This window comes from Mercenaria mercenaria, chromosome 19 (assembly GCF_021730395.1).
Source record: "Mercenaria mercenaria strain notata chromosome 19, MADL_Memer_1, whole genome shotgun sequence".
Classification (NCBI taxonomy): domain Eukaryota; kingdom Metazoa; phylum Mollusca; class Bivalvia; order Venerida; family Veneridae; genus Mercenaria; species Mercenaria mercenaria.
The window spans coordinates 11,288,174-11,307,819 of record NC_069379.1 but is presented as its reverse complement, the minus strand read 5'-3'; the positions used below and the strand labels follow the sequence as shown (position 1 = coordinate 11,307,819).

General features: G+C 35.0%; 1 protein-coding gene across 1 annotated transcript; it reads left to right on the top strand.

Annotated features, from left to right (window-relative positions):
- The first annotated feature begins 1,018 nt into the window (after positions 1 to 1,018).
- On the top strand, positions 1,019 to 18,906 carry LOC123541838 (NADPH oxidase 5-like). The gene is made up of 15 exons (XM_053531136.1): positions 1,019 to 1,141; positions 2,077 to 2,227; positions 2,567 to 2,777; positions 4,281 to 4,467; positions 5,427 to 5,631; positions 8,374 to 8,546; positions 9,889 to 10,080; positions 10,544 to 10,676; positions 11,014 to 11,133; positions 12,520 to 12,557; positions 13,799 to 13,900; positions 14,626 to 14,835; positions 15,985 to 16,161; positions 17,220 to 17,312; positions 18,313 to 18,906. The coding sequence occupies exons 1-15, from the start codon at positions 1,058 to 1,060 to the stop codon at positions 18,442 to 18,444; spliced, it is 2,208 nt and encodes a 735-aa protein (XP_053387111.1). The 5' UTR covers positions 1,019 to 1,057; the 3' UTR covers positions 18,445 to 18,906.
- The last annotated feature ends 740 nt before the right edge of the window (positions 18,907 to 19,646 follow it).

Here is a 19,646-nt window from a genome sequence, read left to right as displayed (position 1 = left end):
CTACAAATTGCCATATAATCGGAAAATACAAATTTATAATATGACTATGTTATTGTACGCATATGTTCTGTATATTGTACCACATGAATCACCTTGAATATATCAACCCTTAAGATAGGTTGAAAATTGAAGATTTGAATAGTATGAATAATCTATAAAAATTTGGTAGATAAAAAATCACACTTTAACAAAAGATCCTTCCAATTAATATACATTATATTTATAGTCAGGTTAGATCACTGAATACCTATACCTGCTAATTTAGGTATATTTTGTGTTTTATTTTTCATTCAAGTAGTTTTCATACACTTTAGAAACTTGAATCTCCAAAATGATAAAAATGGTCCAGTTACAGCGGTTGTTCAAATAGCAGTCATTTCGTCGCCCATTTTCAGGTGGAAACGTTTTATTACATGCAAAGAGAAACTTGTTTACACGGTTTGCCATACTCACTAAGGTGAACTCAGTGTGAGTATTATTTCCAAGTTCCTACATGGATTTCGACATAGGGTTTCTGCACGGGTTTTACAGGGATTTCTAAAGGGTTTTAACAAGGGTTTTACACGGGATGTATGTATAACTGTTTTAGTGTCTTCCTTTAATATAACATGTTTATCAAGCTTTTTTTGACCTAACGTCACTGCACGCTTTTTTCTTTGTTTGATATTGTTCATTGTTTTGTGTTACTGATTAAACTAACAACAACAATTATATTTTTAACTTACTGTTTTTTTACAAGTACATAATTATTTAATGAATAAATTCTGTACGCCAGGCAAGTGTCTTGTGAATTTTATTGGAATGAACTATATGTATTTTATCATCCCTGTAGTATTGGTCTGTTTTGAATTATTATTTAATATTTGCCATGCATTATTTATGTAATATTTAGACGTCATTTTTCAAGCTTAAAGGTAGATTTTCATTATTCCTTTAAATTACAATTTGCTGTATAAATACAATATGCCTAATTATAAGATTTATTATAGTAGAAATCAGTTCAAATATTCTATGTACATAATTATACAGCGACGAGGACACTAAATGGCTTGCATGGATGGAATTAAAATTTAAAGATATCGCTGGTGACAAGAAAGAAATTGATTTTGAGGCGTTTAAGAAAGCTCTTGGTGTGAAAAAAGTAAGTACGATGTGCCTATGATCTAAATTCTTTACGCATAGTCAAACGTTGTTGTAAAGACAAGCCTTGGGAAATGAAAAAAATGTCTTTGTAGATAACTGCTCTCCAAACACAGTTCAAATTACACTATGATTAACGGAAAGCGGAAAGACAGGTTTTTTTTTGGTAGTTGCATTTATTTGTTAGTAGTCTTTCACACAGGCTGAAAAGTAATTTTTCGCAGATAAGATGAAGATGTTGCTGTGTAATTATTTAATGTCGTGGCACGAAATTTCGTGAATTGGGACAAATGTGCTATTTTGTGGGGACATAAATTCGTGTATTTTGACCTTTGAACTTAAAAGAAATTTACTGCTTCGAGTTGGGATTAAATTTCGTGATTCAGTTAAGCTATGTAGACATAGAAGAGCGAGAACCAAAGAGTTTTCTCGTTCTGGGCAAAATCGCCATTTTAACTGGGGACCTTACGCCGCTTTTCATGGAATTACACTTTGTATCAATGAAGGTTACATGTACACCACCGTATGAATACACCAGCGGGTACTTGTAATATGTGTAAATGCTGAGTTCTGCTCAACTCGGGACTAGAGGGCGAGGACGGTTGCTTGCATTTCCGCTAACATCCATGAACAGGCTCAATCAAACCGAGCTTGCAACATTTTCACTTATGTCGTGTTGGGGGTCTTCCTCCACCATTAAAGCTGGAAAGTCGCCATATGACCTATCATGTGTCGGTGCGACGTTGAATCCAACAAAAAATGTCGTGTTTGGCGACTTGTGGTTTTCCTCTTCTACTTAGTGCATATTACTCAATAGAGTATAAAAAACTATAATAAGTGCTTTTATACTATCGAAACATTGACTTGTTCATAATTAAACACACAGTTGTGTACTTCCAGACTTATAATTTTACTAAACTATTTTCTCATTTCAAGTCTTTCTTTGCCAAGCGATTTTTCGAATTATTTGATCAAAACTCCAGTGGAACTCTCGAACTTGGCGAACTGATGGACGGTTTGCGCATGCTCACTAAAGGAACTCCAGCTCAAAAATTACAATTTCTGTTCGACGTATATGATGCTGACGGTAAATTCATTGTTATCAATAAAACAGACTTTATGACTCTATATTCTGTTATATTTGAAATTCTGTTTGGAATATATTTAGCAACAAATACTGTATCAAAGAAATAAATATCATGCTATAAGGCTAGTAACAATGATTAAAAGTGCATGAATATTTGAAATTGAAAGATATTTTTTCAGTAAAGACAAAAACTTTTCGCAGGAGCTAAACTTGACACAGGAAGGGTTTCAAATTGTTCCCCCTTTCATAACTATGCAATAGTTTCGATGACATAAAATATAACTCTATTTACATAAATTATGCATTATTTTGCTAATTATGAAACATCTGTAAATGCAGCAAGTGGGAGTATCGACAGAGACGAGTTTATGGCAGTCCTTAGGGCTTGCATGGAGGAGAGCTCATTATCCTTGACAGAAGACAATTTGGAGGATCTGACAGACGTGTTATTTGATGCAGCTGATGAGGACGAATCAGGGACGATAACTTTTGAGGAATTACGAACAGCGTTAGAGAAACACCCGGGAGTAATAGAGAATCTTACTCTAAGGTGATTGGCATTTGCAAGCTGAGGGAAAATTAGGAAATGGATTTTAGTCTTGCGTGCTTTGTTCTCAAACAAAACGCGGGTTTGATTACAGATGCGTCGTAATCTAATCCCGAAGGCGTTCAGCCTTCGTGATCAATTAAGACACATCTGAAAGAAAAAAACAAACTTGTCTTATTTGACAACAAAGCACGCAAAACTAAAATCTTCTTTTGAATTACACTAGGAAGGGATACTAATCTGGAAACCTTTTTAGGCGTAAATGGACGTATTACTTACCTTGGCGCTAAAAGTAGGTCATTTTGCAAAACGTGTTTTAATCGTCAACATAAAACACGGTAAAAGCCTTCTTTGTTTATATAAAAGAAAATCTCGGAAGTGTTAGCATTAAACTTTAACATGACCTGTATGATCTCGCGTTGGACAATCTTTTATAAACACATTATAAACAAATCACAGTTTTAACGTTTTAAGCATTTTGCGAATAAGCTTTTTTCTTTAATTTATTTCAATCGTGTTATTAGCTGTTTAAATCAATTGGCAAAATAATCTGTTAAGGACATTTCGCCAACTCGTGTGCACGAATGATTGTCGATTACGTGCACAAGCGCGGCATGTTGATATTTTTGTTATGTTGCGCTAGCGCACGAGCAAAGACGCCGCAGTGAAACTATAAAAATTTCCTTAAGGTATGGTTGTGCTTTCGCCAGGAATTCACAGCGAAATTTGCTAACTAAACCGCACACATACCAACGCACCAAAACGAAATCTCTTAAATCAGCAACCACAGAATCCTTTATTGGTCTAAGATTTTCACCAATACTCTAGTATTAGTGATAGCAAATGCATTGCTTAAAATTACAATGAAATATAAAGGTAAATAATGCATTTGAAAATTAGAAGTAAAATTTGATATTTATAGGTTATTAACTTTGTATGTGGATATATGCACGAGTTCTTCAGCGGTAATATTGCGCGACTTTAGGAGCGCAATATTATCCGCGAAAAAACGAGTGCATTTATCTACATACAAAGTTGATAACCTTTTTATTACATACCTACTATCAAATAATTAATTTATGTTTAAATTATCGTTCTGTAACGAAAGACAGGAAAAATACGGAAAGAATTTAGCCGAAAATGTAATGAACAAATCAAACTGACGCGCAGTAATATTTTCTGCGAAAATGACATCAATTTGTTGTCGCAACGTGCGCGTGGACGCCATGGCCGTCACGCGATTCTTTCCATTACAACGTTAAGAAAACATTCCACGTCCGATATGAAAGCTTTCCACGTCAGTATGGAAAAATATTGCACGATCGCGGTCTATTGAAACTCAATAGAAAATCATTTTAGGTATGTAATAAAATTAAATATTGTTCTGTCAAGAGTATTAAATATAATATGTAAATGTATTCGGGCCCTTAAAATGCCCACTTGGTGAAGAATCAAGCATCTGTTTACCTGGTATAATGGTCGCGATATCTGGTTGTTTGTTTTCAGTGCAGCTCAATGGCTTAAACCCCCGGATAGTTCAAAGGGAAAGAAAAGCAGATTGCGTTATTTTACATCTGACTACTGGAAAAATAATTATCGAAAAGTTGCATATTTCCTCATCTACTGGGCACTAAACATTGTTCTATATGCAGTGGCTATGTGGCAGTACAGAGAGTCGAACACTTGGATTATGGTAGGTATACAGCAAACGTAGATGATATACACCAATGATTGTGAATATATTCATTCGCCAGTGAATCATCATTCATGAATATTTATATATTGGACCAAAGCTTTGTACCTAACGCCATTTAACCCTTAGCCTGCTAAATTTCTAAAATGGACTGGTCCATCATTCAGTTTGGGCAATACCATTTATTATTTGAAGGGGTGTTTGCTGCAAATTTACTGACTGAATAGCGAACAGTGCAGACCATGATCAGACTGCACGGATGTGCAGGCTGATCTTGGTCTGCACTGGTCGCAAAGGCATAATCATCTGCCGCTAGCAGGCTAAGGGTTAACACATAGGTTTTAAGCTCGGTCGATTAGTCAAACTTTAATATGGTGTGTAGTCCATCTTTGAACAATAACGAGTTCTTTCGCAGAATCATGCTGCGCACTTAAAGTTGTGCAATATTTCCGCATATTTCTCAATACAAATCTAAAAACCTGTGACTATCTAACGCAAAAATGTTTACTGTATGTCCGCTGTAACTAGCGTTAGTATCAGTAAGTTCGCATGGTCGTTCTAGCGGGTATAACTCTATTAAATATTGACTTAACTCTGTAACTTTGTATTTAAATTTCTTTGCAACCCTTCTGGGATATTTGAGTCTGTATTAAACTAATTGCTATCTAAACGGGAAATTAGTTAAGAAAATAGAGTGCATTGAGAAGCTTGCAATAAAACTTTAACCTGAATGCCAAAAGGTATTGCATCAGCCCATACATACACTCCAGAAATAGTTAGTTATGATGCAATGATACACTCCATAAAGCTATTTTATTACCTATTATTTTTACATCAGTTTCAGTTGTACTAACGTATGTAAACTAATCATGTAATTAGCGTAGAGCCTATACTTCCTGTTTATTTCTAGGACCCTTCATAATGATAATACAAATATAGGATTTTTCTTTGATTTTTAGTTCGCACGAGGCGCTGGGCTGTGTTTGAACTTTAACTGTATGTGGGTACTTGTACTGATGTTAAGAAAGAGCTTGACATTCATTCGGATGACAAAACTGGTGCATATTCTCCCTCTAGATCAGCACATCCTATTTCATAAGATGACAGCATGGGCCATTGTAGGATTCTCACTTGTTCATACGATGGCTCATATTGGGAATTCTGGTATGTCCAATTTATTTTTTAGATATTCGCAGGCCTCCACGGGGAAGTGATATAGGTCTCTGACTTTGAATCACTTGCCCCTCACCGCTGTTGGATCGAACTTCACTTTAGGCTGTAGATTTTGTTTTTCAAGTGAGGAAGCCATCAAGCTTGCTTACGCTAGGTCGGTGGGTTCAACTTACGTGCCCCGTCGTGCCTCAGATAGTGTCATGACGCCTGAAGACGGACATCTTTGGTCTTCTCCCACTATTAAAAGCTAGGAAGTTGCCATACATTACCTTTACTTTGGTCGGTGTGACGTTATACCCAACAAAATCCATACTTAACGCCAATAAGATTGCTATTTACCCATAGGATGTACATTTACATGAGCGTAGGGATGCGAATGTGACCCTTTCCCTAAACACTGCAACTGTTACCATATCGGCTAACAAATAATGCAGTTCACGATGAACATAAGATGTCGTGAAATCAAATATAGCAACTCTTTATCGTCACCAGCCGAAAAAATTGCATACAAAGTACATATTATTTATTTTGCAATAAGTATTTAAAACAAAAGAAAGGAAAGGGAAATTTTCTGACACGGCTACATATGGGTTTCAGCAGTTGCTTTTTAGGCATGGGCTTCATTATCAACAGGGAGGGGTGAGGGTCGCACTGAACCTTACCTAAACAACAATATCTAGATGATTTTCTCCAACACGTTTGAAAAAAAAAAAAAGAACACAATATTTAGGAAAAACTCACCGTTTCGTGTAGTGCCGCCATCTTTTTTGTTTAGGTAAGGTTCAGTGCGATTCCCCAAGTCAAAGCCTTAGTTATTACAGCGGTTGTCGCTAAATACATATCTTGTACATTGTGTCTTTGAAATACTGACGAAATTATATTAAATGTCAGACAATGTTGAATTTTCTAAAACTTAAAGAAAGAAATTGAATATGTGATGTTAATTGCATTTGTCCAACGCGTATAAGATTATTAATGGCTACAAACAAAGGAATAATTACACTTTTCATTTCAACATGCACAGAAAGCAAATACTAAATTTTAAAAAAATCTATCATACACATCTTTGGCATACTCGGAAATAACAATACTATAGAAATGTCGACAAATCTCGTTTACAACCAATGTGCTGAGAATATTGGTGATGGTCCATTTATATTGCACATATTCGTTATTAAGTTATTATTTCATCTCGTATTTCCAGCATACGCGGAAATGCCAATACTATAGAATTGTTGGAAAATCTTGTTTGCAGTCAAAGCCGGTACTGAGCATGCCGGTGGCAGTGCAGTTATACTAGTCAATGCTCCAAACTAAGTGAAGATAGATATAATATCATATTTCAGTACACGCAGCTAATGCTAATGCCATACAGATGTGGGAAGTATCGTTTATAGTCAAAGCCGGTACTGAGCATGTCAGTGGCAGTGCATTTATAATAGTCAATTCTCCAAACTTAGTGAAGATATAATATTACATTTCAACATTTCAGTACACGCAGCTAATGCTTATGTCATAGAGATGGGTGAAGTCTTGTTTAAAGTAAAAGCCGGTACTAGCTGAACATGTCGGTGGCAGTGCATTTATAATAGTCAATGCTCCAAACTAAGTGAAGATATAATATCATATTTCAGTACACGCAGCTAATGCTAATGCCATAGAGATGTGGGAAGTATTGTTTACAGTCAAAGTCGGTACTGAGCATGTCGGTGGCAGTGCATTTATAATAGTCAATTCTTCAAACTAAGTGAAGATATAATACTACATTTCAGTACACGCAGCTAACGCTAATGCCATAGAGATGGGTGAAGTCTTGTTTACAGTCAAAGCCGGTACTGAGCATGTCGGTGGCAGTGCATTTATAATAGTCAATGCTCAAAACTAAATGAAGATATAATACTACCTTTCAGTACATGCAGCTAACGCTAATGCCATAGAGATGGGTGAAGTCTTGTTTACAGCAAAGCCGTACTGAGCATGTCGGTGGCAGTGCATTATAATAGTCAATGCTCAAAACTAATGAAGATAAATAACTACATTTCAGTACAACGCAGCTAACGCTAATGCCATAGGATGTGTGAAGTCTGTTTACAGTCAAAGCCGATACTGAGCATGTCGGTGGCAGTGCATTTATAATAGTCAATGCTCAAAACTAAATGAAGATATAATACTACATTTCAGTACACGCAGCTAACGCTAATGCCATAGAGATGGGTGAAGTCTTGTTTACAGTCAAAGCCGGTACTGAGCATGTCGGTGGCAGTGCATTTATAATAGTCAATGCTCAAAACTAAATGAAGATATAATACTACCTTTCAGTACATGCAGCTAACGCTAATGCCATAGAGATGGGTGAAGTCTTGTTTACAGCCAAAGCCGATACTGAGCATGTCGGTGGCAGTGCATTTATAATAGTCAATGCTCCAAACTAAGTGAAGATATAATACTACATTTCAGTACACGCAGCTAACGCTAATGCCATAGAGATGGGTGAAGTCTTGTTTACAGTCAAAGCCGGTACTGAGCATGTCGGTGGCAGTGCATTTATAATAGTCAATGCTCAAAACTAAATGAAGATATAATACTACATTTCAGTACATGCAGCTAACGCTAATGCCATAGAGATGGGTGAAGTCTTGTTTACAGCCAAAGCCGATACTGAGCATGTCGGTGGCAGTGCATTTATAATAGTCAATGCTCCAAACTAAGTGAAGATATACTATTACATTTCAGTACACGCAGCTAATGCTAATGCCATAGAGATGTGGGAAGTATTGTTTACAGCCAAAGCCGGTGTTGGATATGTTGGTGGTAGCGCATTTATAACCGGCTGGTTGTTAGATATTGTTCTCACAGTCCTGGTCGTTTGTTCCTTGCCATTTGTCCGAAGGGGTGGCCATTTTCAGGTGAGTTTATATGACTACATTTTGCGCTATTTTAGGGAAGATATGTTTATTGGCTGATACATTGTATATGTATATTCTTTAAACAGAAGACTCTGAGAGAGTTTAACTCTTATTTAAATTTCCAGCTTTATGAATAAGTATATACAAGAATAGTCTTTCTTCGGAAATTTGTGTTCTTTTCGATGTTTATTTTCTGTAAAACTATAAGTTCTTTAAGATAAAAACGTCTAGAAGCGTATTGTTTTACAAATGTATACTATGGAATTACTGAGAAGCTTGTTAGTCAAAAACCTGTTGCCCGAGGTCCGAAAGACCACGGGACAATAATTTGGACTGTTGACCAGCAAGTCATTCAATAAGTGTTTCGAAACATGACACTAGACATTAATTTTCATAAATTTGCTATTAGCCCCGCAAAAGTTTGTTTTAAACTACAGACCGGTTAGTAACACAAAATATGGACCGGCATTTTCAAAAGGGAGTCATGTAAATATATATTTATCTGAAGGTGTAAAGAAACGTTTTTATTTATATGAACCAATTAACACCTACATGTCGATGTCTGATAGGCGCGCCGACGTCATTTTTGCATTGTAACTGTGTATGTTTAAGAAATATTGTATTGTCAACTGAAGAAGCCTATGATTTTTGTTTTTGACGAGACTGTTTTGCTTTTTGAAATTATATCATCTGTATGTATTCAATTTAAGTAAATACAAACACATTTCAAAATTAAAATGCTTGAATGGTATATTACAACTTACGTATTTTTCAATGTCCATGAACTAACTGTAAAGCAAAAGACGTCAATATTTTTTCCATATGGTCGGTACGATTTCATATTGAATGCGTGACGTTACTGTTGGCGTCATTTTAATTTGTGATGTCGTGTTATAAAATGGATTACCGCGGTAATTTCAATTTTATCGGTTTTCTTCATACCATTTGAAATTGACAACAAATTTAACTCATTTCTTCGCGGAGTAATATTTCTCTCCTAAAGTAGCACATTTTTCGATACAATTCTAAAATGTATTCTGTAATGAATAACTGTTAACAAGTTTTAGATTTAGTGTTGTTATATATTCTGGTCCTTTGGGATGATGGAGTCCATTCAACATAATTTGTATAGAGTTCCGCTTAAGCTGCTGCTAGGGGCCATGAGAGGTATTGTACATTTCATTACCTCCCACGAACAGACTCAATCAAATCAAGTCTGCTATTATATTCTTCTTGGTTGCATTCTTTGCTTCCAAAGGATCTTTTTACAGACTTTATTTGCTCGCCTTGATGAGCGCATTTGTAATTGTGCTGTATGGAGAATGCCATATTTCTGTTTAAGGTGTTTTACTGGACTCACATGCTCTATGTACCATTCTGGATCTTGGTCATACTTCACGGCCCACAATTTTGGAAGTGGTTCATAGTTCCAGGAGTAATCTTCATCCTGGAGAAAATATCTAGGTCAAAGTTCATTAAGATGGCGAGATATGGGGATACGTACATTGAGGAGATTAATCTCTTGCCGTCGGGCGTAAGTTGTTCTATATTCATATATATTCGAACTTTATATAAAATGATTTGTAATAGGTTCTGATATAAATTACTAGGATTTTACATTGCCAAATGACTGAAACCTTATGCTTAATATTCGCATGAGCCCGTTCCTAAAAAATAAAAAAATGATGTCTTTTATACATAATATTGAACATGCGTTGGGGCATTCTAAATTTCATGACATCATTCTACCTGCATTATCACGTTGAAAATAAAGAAGTAAACAAATTACCTCCCTTTACACGGAAATGAGACTCGTTCTCGGTCTCGAATATCATTAGAATAAGACTTTATTTCATCACTGTTTCTGTTTCACAGATTTTAATTCAAATCTTTGTCCATACCTAGGCAACGTCACTTTGGGGTTTCATGTGTATTGTTGGTTGCCAACTTGGTTACGGTAGTTTTGGTTTTCAGTATTATATATTGTTATTACTTAGGTTACACACTTAGTAATCAGCCGACCAACCAACTTCCGCTACAAGCCCGGCGATTATATTTTCATCCAGATACCGGAAATAGCAACATACGAATGGCACCCATTTACAATCAGTTCTGCACCGGAAATGGAAGGTCAAGTATTACTTTACTGTCGGTATTCTTTTCGTTGTAGACTGAATAGAAGTTTTCAGAAATTTTATGTGCAGAAATCGATAATTTTTTACAAAAGTCGCCTGAACGTCAGGCATACAAAATGAAATAATAATATTTTTTTCTGTCTAACAACGACTCTGATATTATAGACTTACTGACGCAAAATGAATTGCAGTCAATTTCAAATTAAAATCAAAGAAATGAATAACGCTAAATTATTGAAAAATCAAAATGAGAAAATTAGGTTCCATATTAAATCCGCATGAAAGATTTTGCATTAATACGTATGAAATAACAAATTTGTAATAATCTGTAGGGCACATCTGGCTACATGTCCGGTCTGCCGGTCACTGGACTAATAAACTATACAAACATTTTGACGAACTGAAGGTCCCTGATGATACTGCTGATATTGAAGCACTGGTGTCGAGTAACAGTGAGTAGAAAATGCTTTCTTTTGTTTAGTTCTAAGGCTTATATTAAAGACCTACAACAATTTACATACTTTTTCCCCCACATAAACTTCGTGAAAATGATTCTGATAATACGGGTATTATACTACTATATATACAAGGACAGTTGGGTACTTCCTGAATTAATCACTATTTAGTATAGTCTAAACTGCTTAGATAAATAACTATCTTACAGTGTGGTCAAACTTACACATATATATGAAGTACTAAATTAATCCAGTAAAATATTTATACATGAAAACAAACTGTCTTTGCCTTATATCTGTACCCATTTGTTACTAGGTGTTTGTTTTCTAAAACTTTTTTATTCAATTCATGTATAGTTACCATCATGAAAACACAAAAAAATACAGTCGATCTGTGGTGGGTCTTCAATTACTGCAGTAAATTATCCATATCCTCAGAAAGTCAACAGTTATAACAGAAATGATTTAGTTGGGGTTACCATTGGTTGTGTCATAAAATGACGAATCAAATTTAAATTGGTATCCCTGACGAATCACCATGGGTCATCGAATGCAACAGAAAAAAAACAACAACAAATCAATGTTAAATGACTTTCCGTTTTAAGATTACCTAGACTGTGTCAATAAGTGGCGAATCAATGTTAAATGGTGTTCCGTTTTAAGATTACCATCAGCTGCGTCAATAAATGAAGAATCAATGTTAAATTGAATTCCGTTTTAATATTACCATCAGCTGCGTCAATAAATAACAGATCAATGTTAAATGGGTATTCCGTTTTAAAATTACTATTGGCTACGTCAGCAAAAACGACGAATAAATCTTGAATAAGTTTCCAGTTTTGAGACCATCGGTTGTGTTAGCAAAAGTTACGAATCAGCATCCCGTATCATCAGCTGCATCAACGAAAACGAAGCATCAATGTTTATCAAGTATTCAGTTTTGAGATTATTATCGAATGCGTCAACAAAAATGGCGATCAACATTAAAAGGTAACACGAGTTTTAGATTACCTTAAAAAAAAGCTGATGAATTATGTTATTGGGTATCATAGGTATACACAGACAGACTTGTTTTGGGTTTTTTACTATTGTGCAAAACAGTAATACCATCTCTACTGAAGTAATAAAATTGAGCCACGCCATGAGAAAACCAACATAGTGGGTTTGCGACCAGCATAGATCCAGACCAGCCTGCGCATCCGCGGAGTCTGGTCAGGATCCATGCTGTTCGCTTTCAAAGTCTATTGCAATTAGAAAATCTGTTAGTGAACAGCATGGATCCTGACCAGACTGCGCGGATGCTGGTCACAAAACCACTATGTTGGTTTTCTCATCTGCTCAAATGTTTATTTATGTTTTCTTTTTTTTTTGATATTTGCATAGGAAGCAATACAAGTAGACGATTTGAAAAGTTTGAAAGGGTGAGTTTTATAAACTTAGTAAATATCAAAACTCAAGTGACAAATAAAGTGTTTCTTTAAGAATAAGTTGTGACCTTTGCATAAAACAAAGTAGAAAATTATCGGCTATGATATGTTCCTTTTAACAGATGTAGCTGTTACACACGCACATAATACACAACTTACTATAGCCAGGCTATATAGCAAGGCTATAGTCCAAATGATCATTGCTTGTACGCAAGAAACAAATAAAAAAAAAGTTAAGTCTGGTGCCAACTGCCTGTATTAATCAACGTTTGAAAATTAGACGTAAGAACAGCACAGATTCAGCGTGTCATTATTTTGTCTGCACCTTATTTATACTGATGAAAGTTTCCTGGGCTGTCTGTTGTTACAGAATGTATTTCTGTGAATAGTTTTGTCACAATACGTACAAACTGACCACCAACAGACCGAAAAGAAAATTCAAATATCAGAGTTACTTGAATGGGTATGGTCCCAGGAATGACACATACATGTAGTTTGATCTGAAATAGGTTAAAAAGATTATTAGGCTCTGTCTTTGTTATACCAACTCAATGGGTGGTGTTCAGAATGGTGACATATTTTTTCTGTTGTTAGCATATGTATTAACGAAGTTTTGTAAAAACTTTTTTATTTACCGGTCATGTATTTCTGCCAAGTTTATTCTTAATGTTTATTAATGTTTATTCTATTGTAATAATACCCATAGTTGATTACTTTGATTATTAGTACTGGCTAAAGTGAGCCGCACCATGAGAAAACCAACATATTGCGTTTGCGACCGGCATTGATCCATGGATCAACCTGTCTTAATTATGGGTTGATACAATAAAGGTGATTCATGTGGTACAATACACAGAACATATATGGACAATAACAGTGTTGTATTATTTTGAATTTTCCGATTATTATAGCAATTTGTAGAAAAAAAACTTTCTCAGTACACATACTTTGATTGAGCTGCATCATGAGAAAACCTACATAGTGGGTTTGCGACCAGCTTGGATACGCGCAGGCTGGTCAGGATCCACGCTGTTCGCTTTCAAAGCCTATTGCAGTTAGAGCAACTGTTAGCGAACAGCATGGATCCTGACCAGACTGCGCGGACGCGCAGGCTGGTTTGGATCTATGTTGTTCGCAAACGCACTATGTTGGTTTTCTTGCGGTACGGCTCAATTTAATTATCCACCATTTACCCTGATTTTTTTATGTCAATCTTTGCTGTGTTCCACCTATAGGCGTATTCAAGGCGTGTTACAATGATGAAGAAATCATTTAAAGGCGGTGCATCAAGGCGTGGCGAAAAACCGAAACAGAAACACAAAGTGGTGAAAGTGAAGGTAACCTTGTTGTGCTATATACAAATACCACAATGCTGCTACATTTTTTCTTCGTTGAAAAATATATTAATAGTTGACTTAAAAAATTGCATTAAAATTAAGTAGTTGTAAATGAATATGTACTTTTTCATTTTCTTATTTTGTGATAACGTGTTTTTTATCTGTATTTGGCATAAATTTATATGTACTTGTTAGATTTTTGATACCCGTCTGTAATACTTTTACATTACAGCTTCTTTTTGTTGTGGGCCTACTTTGCAAATACGTGGCTCTGAGGCTGTGTTTGGTGCTCTATGCTTCCAAGAAATCTACCCTACCTATCATCTTATGTAAAAATAGTTTTGTCATGTAAAAGGCATGCATGAAAGAATTCTCAAGCTCATAAAAGCCGGCTTCAGTAGCTGTCCCTAGACAAAACGTCTAATATCAGTTTCATCTATTTCTATAAATTATAGGGTTGTTTTAAGTTTCACTGAATTGCTAATATAACTTTCTTTTGTCGTTCACATAATTCGACCTATTTCCAAACCAAGGCAAAATGTCTGTTAAAAATCCGCTCATAGATTCCAAACCGTAAACTCCTTGTACGGTAGAGATTTCCTTGAAAGCGGATATTAGTAATACATACCTGGTCAGAAATCCATGTACACTGTATCTGATAAACATATGAATAAAAATATTGTGTATTTATCCATATCTTAAACGCTTTTGCATAACAATTTCAGTGTTATGTTGACGGTCCATACGGAACTGGAACCAGAGAGGTCTTTGACACAGAACATGCTGTTCTTATCGGGGCAGGAATAGGAGTAACACCTATGGCCTCGGTTTTACAAAGTGTATGGTATAGATTTAATGCGGTTCGCCAAAAATGTCCGAAATGTGAGCACGTTTGGTATCCCGAAGAAGATACCTGTGATATGAAATTAAGAAAGGTTCGTATCAGTTATGCAGTTCGGTGGCACTTTTCGCTTAAATCCATAATCACTGATTCTAGTAAAGCCGCATTTGTTTTGCCAGACAGAAAATGTGTTTAGGGAAACAGGCATTATGGAGAATATACAGCACAATATGAAAACATACCCTCAGCTGGTCAGTCCATGGGCCAGCTAAGAGGATAAAGTAGTATACAGGGAACAAAGTGAAAAAAATTATCGTATTTTTATACATGTTTCGCAATATACCTTAGGGTGCATTATTCCTGACGCCATTTTGTTTAATATCGGTTTAATGTCACTGCTCAAATAGCATATCTTAACGATGTAGGGATAATGCATGCTTTTTCGCAGAGTCCGAGGGATTGTTTGTGACCGAGACCGGCAGGGCGAGCGAACCAAGATATCCCGAGGGATTATAAAGATGTTATAACACAAAATTCACATGCGAGCACGCTATTCTGGCATTAAGCATGTAAAACAGCATTAAACGAAGGTATTGTTCCTCAAAGACACTGTATTTCCATGAAATGAGCAGGAATGACTGAGTTACTTTTTAACGTTAACGTCATTTTCTTTTGAATTATCTGTTAGTGGACCATAATACGTTTACGCTTTTCCACGGATCGCGCATATATAAAAAGTGTCTTTACAGCACGTGAGTGCGAGCATATCTCTGTTAACACACGTTTTCTCATCTATTAAAACACATCCGAAAAGTGACAAGAACAGCAGTTTTATGCTAGAATAAAACAATTGCAGATATTTTGCAAGCACTTATTACATAATAATATGATTTAAAATATTGTATTAATTTTTTAGTTCTACTCTTGACTGATAACATTTATATTTACTAGTAGAGGGCATGTTCACTGCTAAATTAAATGCTCATTTTGTATGGACAAATATAGTCCATGTTTTTTTCAAGGAGAAAACTGTTCACTGTTTTAAAATTGATTTCATATGGATGACGAAAAAGGATTATCATGATCACTATTTTCGGGTTTATTTATGGACGAAAAGAAACCCTGTTATTTCCTTCAGGCGGATTTTATGTGGATAAGCAAAGACCATGTCCACTGTTCTTCAGTTCTTCAGGTGGATTTTATATGGATAAACAGACTTTGTTCACTGTTGTTTTTTTTTCAGGTTGATTTTATATGGATAAACAGAGATCAGAGAAGTTTTGAATGGTTCTTGACGTTACTCAATCAGATCGAGGTTGAGCAGAGCAGCCATCATGGGATACTAGAGAACTGTATACAGATGCATATGTACATGACCGCTGCTCAGAAAAAGACAGATATGAAAGGAATCGGACTCCAAGTATGTCACTTTGGCGGGAAAATAATTTAAACTAATCATATAGATTGTCGCAAATGCGCACTCTTGTTTAATTGTGTATACTTGTCAATTCATACAGTTTTCTATTATTTGAATGATAAGGCAAACCAGGTATGTTCCGGATTATCTTATTACAATAATAATATAATTGTAAAGTCATTTGTTAAAATTAAAGCTAGTTAATGGTACGAAAAAGAATATGGGCTTTTAAAATTGTTGAAAATCTTGTATATCATTAAAACAGAGAGTCAATTCTGATAAGTTTGTTGTTTATACTATATCAAAGAATTCAAAAATAACAAAAAAATCATTCTATGACCGCAGTATGTGGATAATAAAAAAGGACTGTGTTTGTTGTTGTGCAAAGTTAAATCTTTCATCCAAATACATTTCCTTCAAAATACTTGCAAGTACACAGTCCTTTAGATCATTGAATTGTTTAGCAATTTGCCATAAGCGTGTGCGGTTTTGACATTTTCCGGCTGTTACGGAAATTTTAAAGTGTTTAATCACCGAAGTAGGGAAAGGAAATTATGTAAGTGCACGGAAATGGCCGAGCGTCATTTTGGGTCGGCTACACACAACAATCAAAAAGGAAGATGTATATAATAAAACGGTCATTATAACAAGCTCGATCTGGGATTTTGTATTCGGCTATCATGAATTTTGCAAGGTCGGATCACACTCGGCCCTTGCGCGCCTCGTGAGATACGATCTGACAAAAATCTACTCCAGCCGAATACAGTATCCCATATCGAGGTACTGTTATAATAACCCTACTGTATTTATGTTTATTTATGTTAAAATTTAAGCATATTTTGCATGATACTTAAATAAAATGTTAAAATTTTCATGTTACTGCATAAATTTGTAAACATTGCATACCTGTACATTGCAAAACTATATAATGTTTTAATTTATGTTCAATGTGCAAGAGTCAGTGGCTCTACATACTTTTAAAAAGTAAATAATTGTGCCAGTATATAATTATAATACGAGAACAAAGCCAACAATTTTGACATTTATTTTTTTATTTATAGATTGCTCTAGATCTAATGTATGAAAAGAGCCAGCGTGACCTTATCACAGGTTTAAAAACAAAAACAGAGCCCGGGAGACCAGACTGGAATAAGGTAATAATTAATTGGTCCCTAAAAGCTCGACTGGAGTTAGAGCATAAAAGGCCAGACTGGGATTCTTAAAGCTTGACTAGAATAAAAAAAATAAGCAAATACGGAGCCTAAAAGGTCATGCTGGAATAAGGTAATAATCTAATTAAATACAGATTCCTGAAAGCAAATTAGAGCGGACAAATATTACAGCAAGGACGGAACCTGGATGGCGTAAATAAAAGACTGGTCTATGGTTAGAAAAAGAACAAAGCCTTGAAGTCAGACTGATTTCAGGTAAGAATGGACCAATAATACAGCAACCTGGATTGCCTATATGCAATAAGGCTAGACTGGTTTATCGTAAGAAAACGAACAGAGCCTTGAAGCCCAGACTGATATAAGGTAAGAATAAAAACACAAAGTAGTAGGCATGACTTGAAAAAGGTAATGGCAAAAGACACAGCTGGAACGGCCAGATTTGAATATGATACAACATGGTGGAAAAATTTGTTTTAAATTTGTTTTTGAAAATTTGGGAGATGGTATTGTTTACTAGAGAAGAGTTATTCCAAACTGGGAGCGTTTCGTGTAGGTAACAATCTGTTGTTTTTTTTTTCAAAAGTGACTTGCAGCTTCTAGATCAGAGTAAAGATCAACACGAGGTAACATTTGGTTTGGGGTTCCCCAACCTTTCGTACCGAGACATTCCAGACAGTAAACGTCTTGTCACCTGACTGGGACTTTAAACTTGCCATCAGTTTTCAGTACTTAGTTAAATACATAGGACCTTACATTTTAATCCAGTGGATGTTACTTTTATTTAGCAATGGTTAAATAGAAATGTAGATGTTGCTTGCCAGCGTTGTTAATATAGATACATGCTGTGAATTATTAATGAGAAAAAGAAGTCATAACGCCTCCGAGTGATAAGAAATATATGAATGTAAAATTAATAATTTGGCAAGAATTATTCAGGGGTTCTTATTTGATTCGCCTGTTGTTTTTTATTTATTCATTTCAGATTTTCAAAGCAATAAAGGCTGAAAATAAAGGGAAAGTGAAAATATTCTTTTGTGGAGCACCGGCATTAGGCAAAACTGTAAAGGAAATGTCTGAAAAGTATAACTTTGCATTTTCAAAGGAAAACTTTTAGATCTGGTACACAGATTCAGCATAATTATCAGCATGATCTCTTGTCTTTACTTTGCTTAATCAATCAACACATTTCATACATGCTGACAAAGCAGGTTTTTATATCTTTAAGAAAGATGCTAGTGTTGGATACATAACAGGTATTTTAGTTATGTGTTTTAATGTCAAGTGTCTGTTAAAAGTTGTGTGAACATACATCATCAGTAATACGCCAGATACAGTTTTATCTTTTTTCTGTGAGAAAGCCAGCTATAATGAGTACATGTACACAGCTGAAAAATAAATCTCTTGCATTTTGATACACTTTTTTTTTTGCTGTAAATTTAATTTTACTAAATTCAAACTTTAATAATATTTCCCATGGTAAATATTTTATTGTAAATAGCATGTATAATATAATGTTATTACTATATGTATCCTAGAATTTATTATTCAATAAAGTCTGGTTTTACATTGTTTTCTATGAATGATTTCTAGAATTATTTCGGTAATTCGTGTGTATTTCAGGATAGTCAGTAGAATACCCTGAATTTAGTGTATTGAAATCTATCAATTTCCGTCCGTTTAAGAAAACAGTAAGCTTACATAAATTCGATTGAGTCTGTATCCTTTACAAAACTAATTCCGGTAACATTTTAACTTTGCCCGGAGGTCACGCGATAAAGCTTCACAAGTCTTAAAATTGCACATCTGCGTTTTTCAACAGGTGGATTGAGTTTCAGGTTTCATGTTTATTGGCATAACAGCAAGCAATTTGCCTTTGGCTTTTACAAACACAAAATACTATGGCAAAGACACATATACATACACAAATGATGGATACTTAGTATCTATATACACATTATTACAATGTACAGTTAAGAAACAGTTAAATTTTCCAGGGCATAATTTCTTATTAACATGCTTTCTTTAATATATCTTGATATTTTTATTTGCAAACTTTTACTTTTTGTCGACATAAGCGAGTTAAATTTCTGTATAAAAGGCCAAGATATGTGTCTAAAGTACTTTCTACAAACTGTTCTAAATTTGTTACAACAAAACATAATATGATATTCAGATTCAACTGCCCTTTGATTACACAATATACATAGTCTATTTTCTCTTACTGTACCATTATATCTGCCACTTTCTATACAAAGGTTATGAGATGACAATCTTAATCTAGAGAAATGTTTTCTCAAGTCATAATTTGTAATATTA

Excerpts from the sequence above, each read along its gene's own strand:
- LOC123541838 (XM_053531136.1), top strand. The coding sequence starts at position 1,058 with ATGGAATTAAAATTTAAAGATATCGCTGGTGACAAGAAAGAAATTGAT. Across the intron at positions 2,778-4,280 it reads ATAGAGAATCTTACTCTAAG|TGCAGCTCAATGGCTTAAAC; the intron begins GTGATTGGCATT and ends GTTTGTTTTCAG. Across the intron at positions 5,632-8,373 it reads GGCTCATATTGGGAATTCTG|TACACGCAGCTAATGCTAAT; the intron begins GTATGTCCAATT and ends ATTACATTTCAG.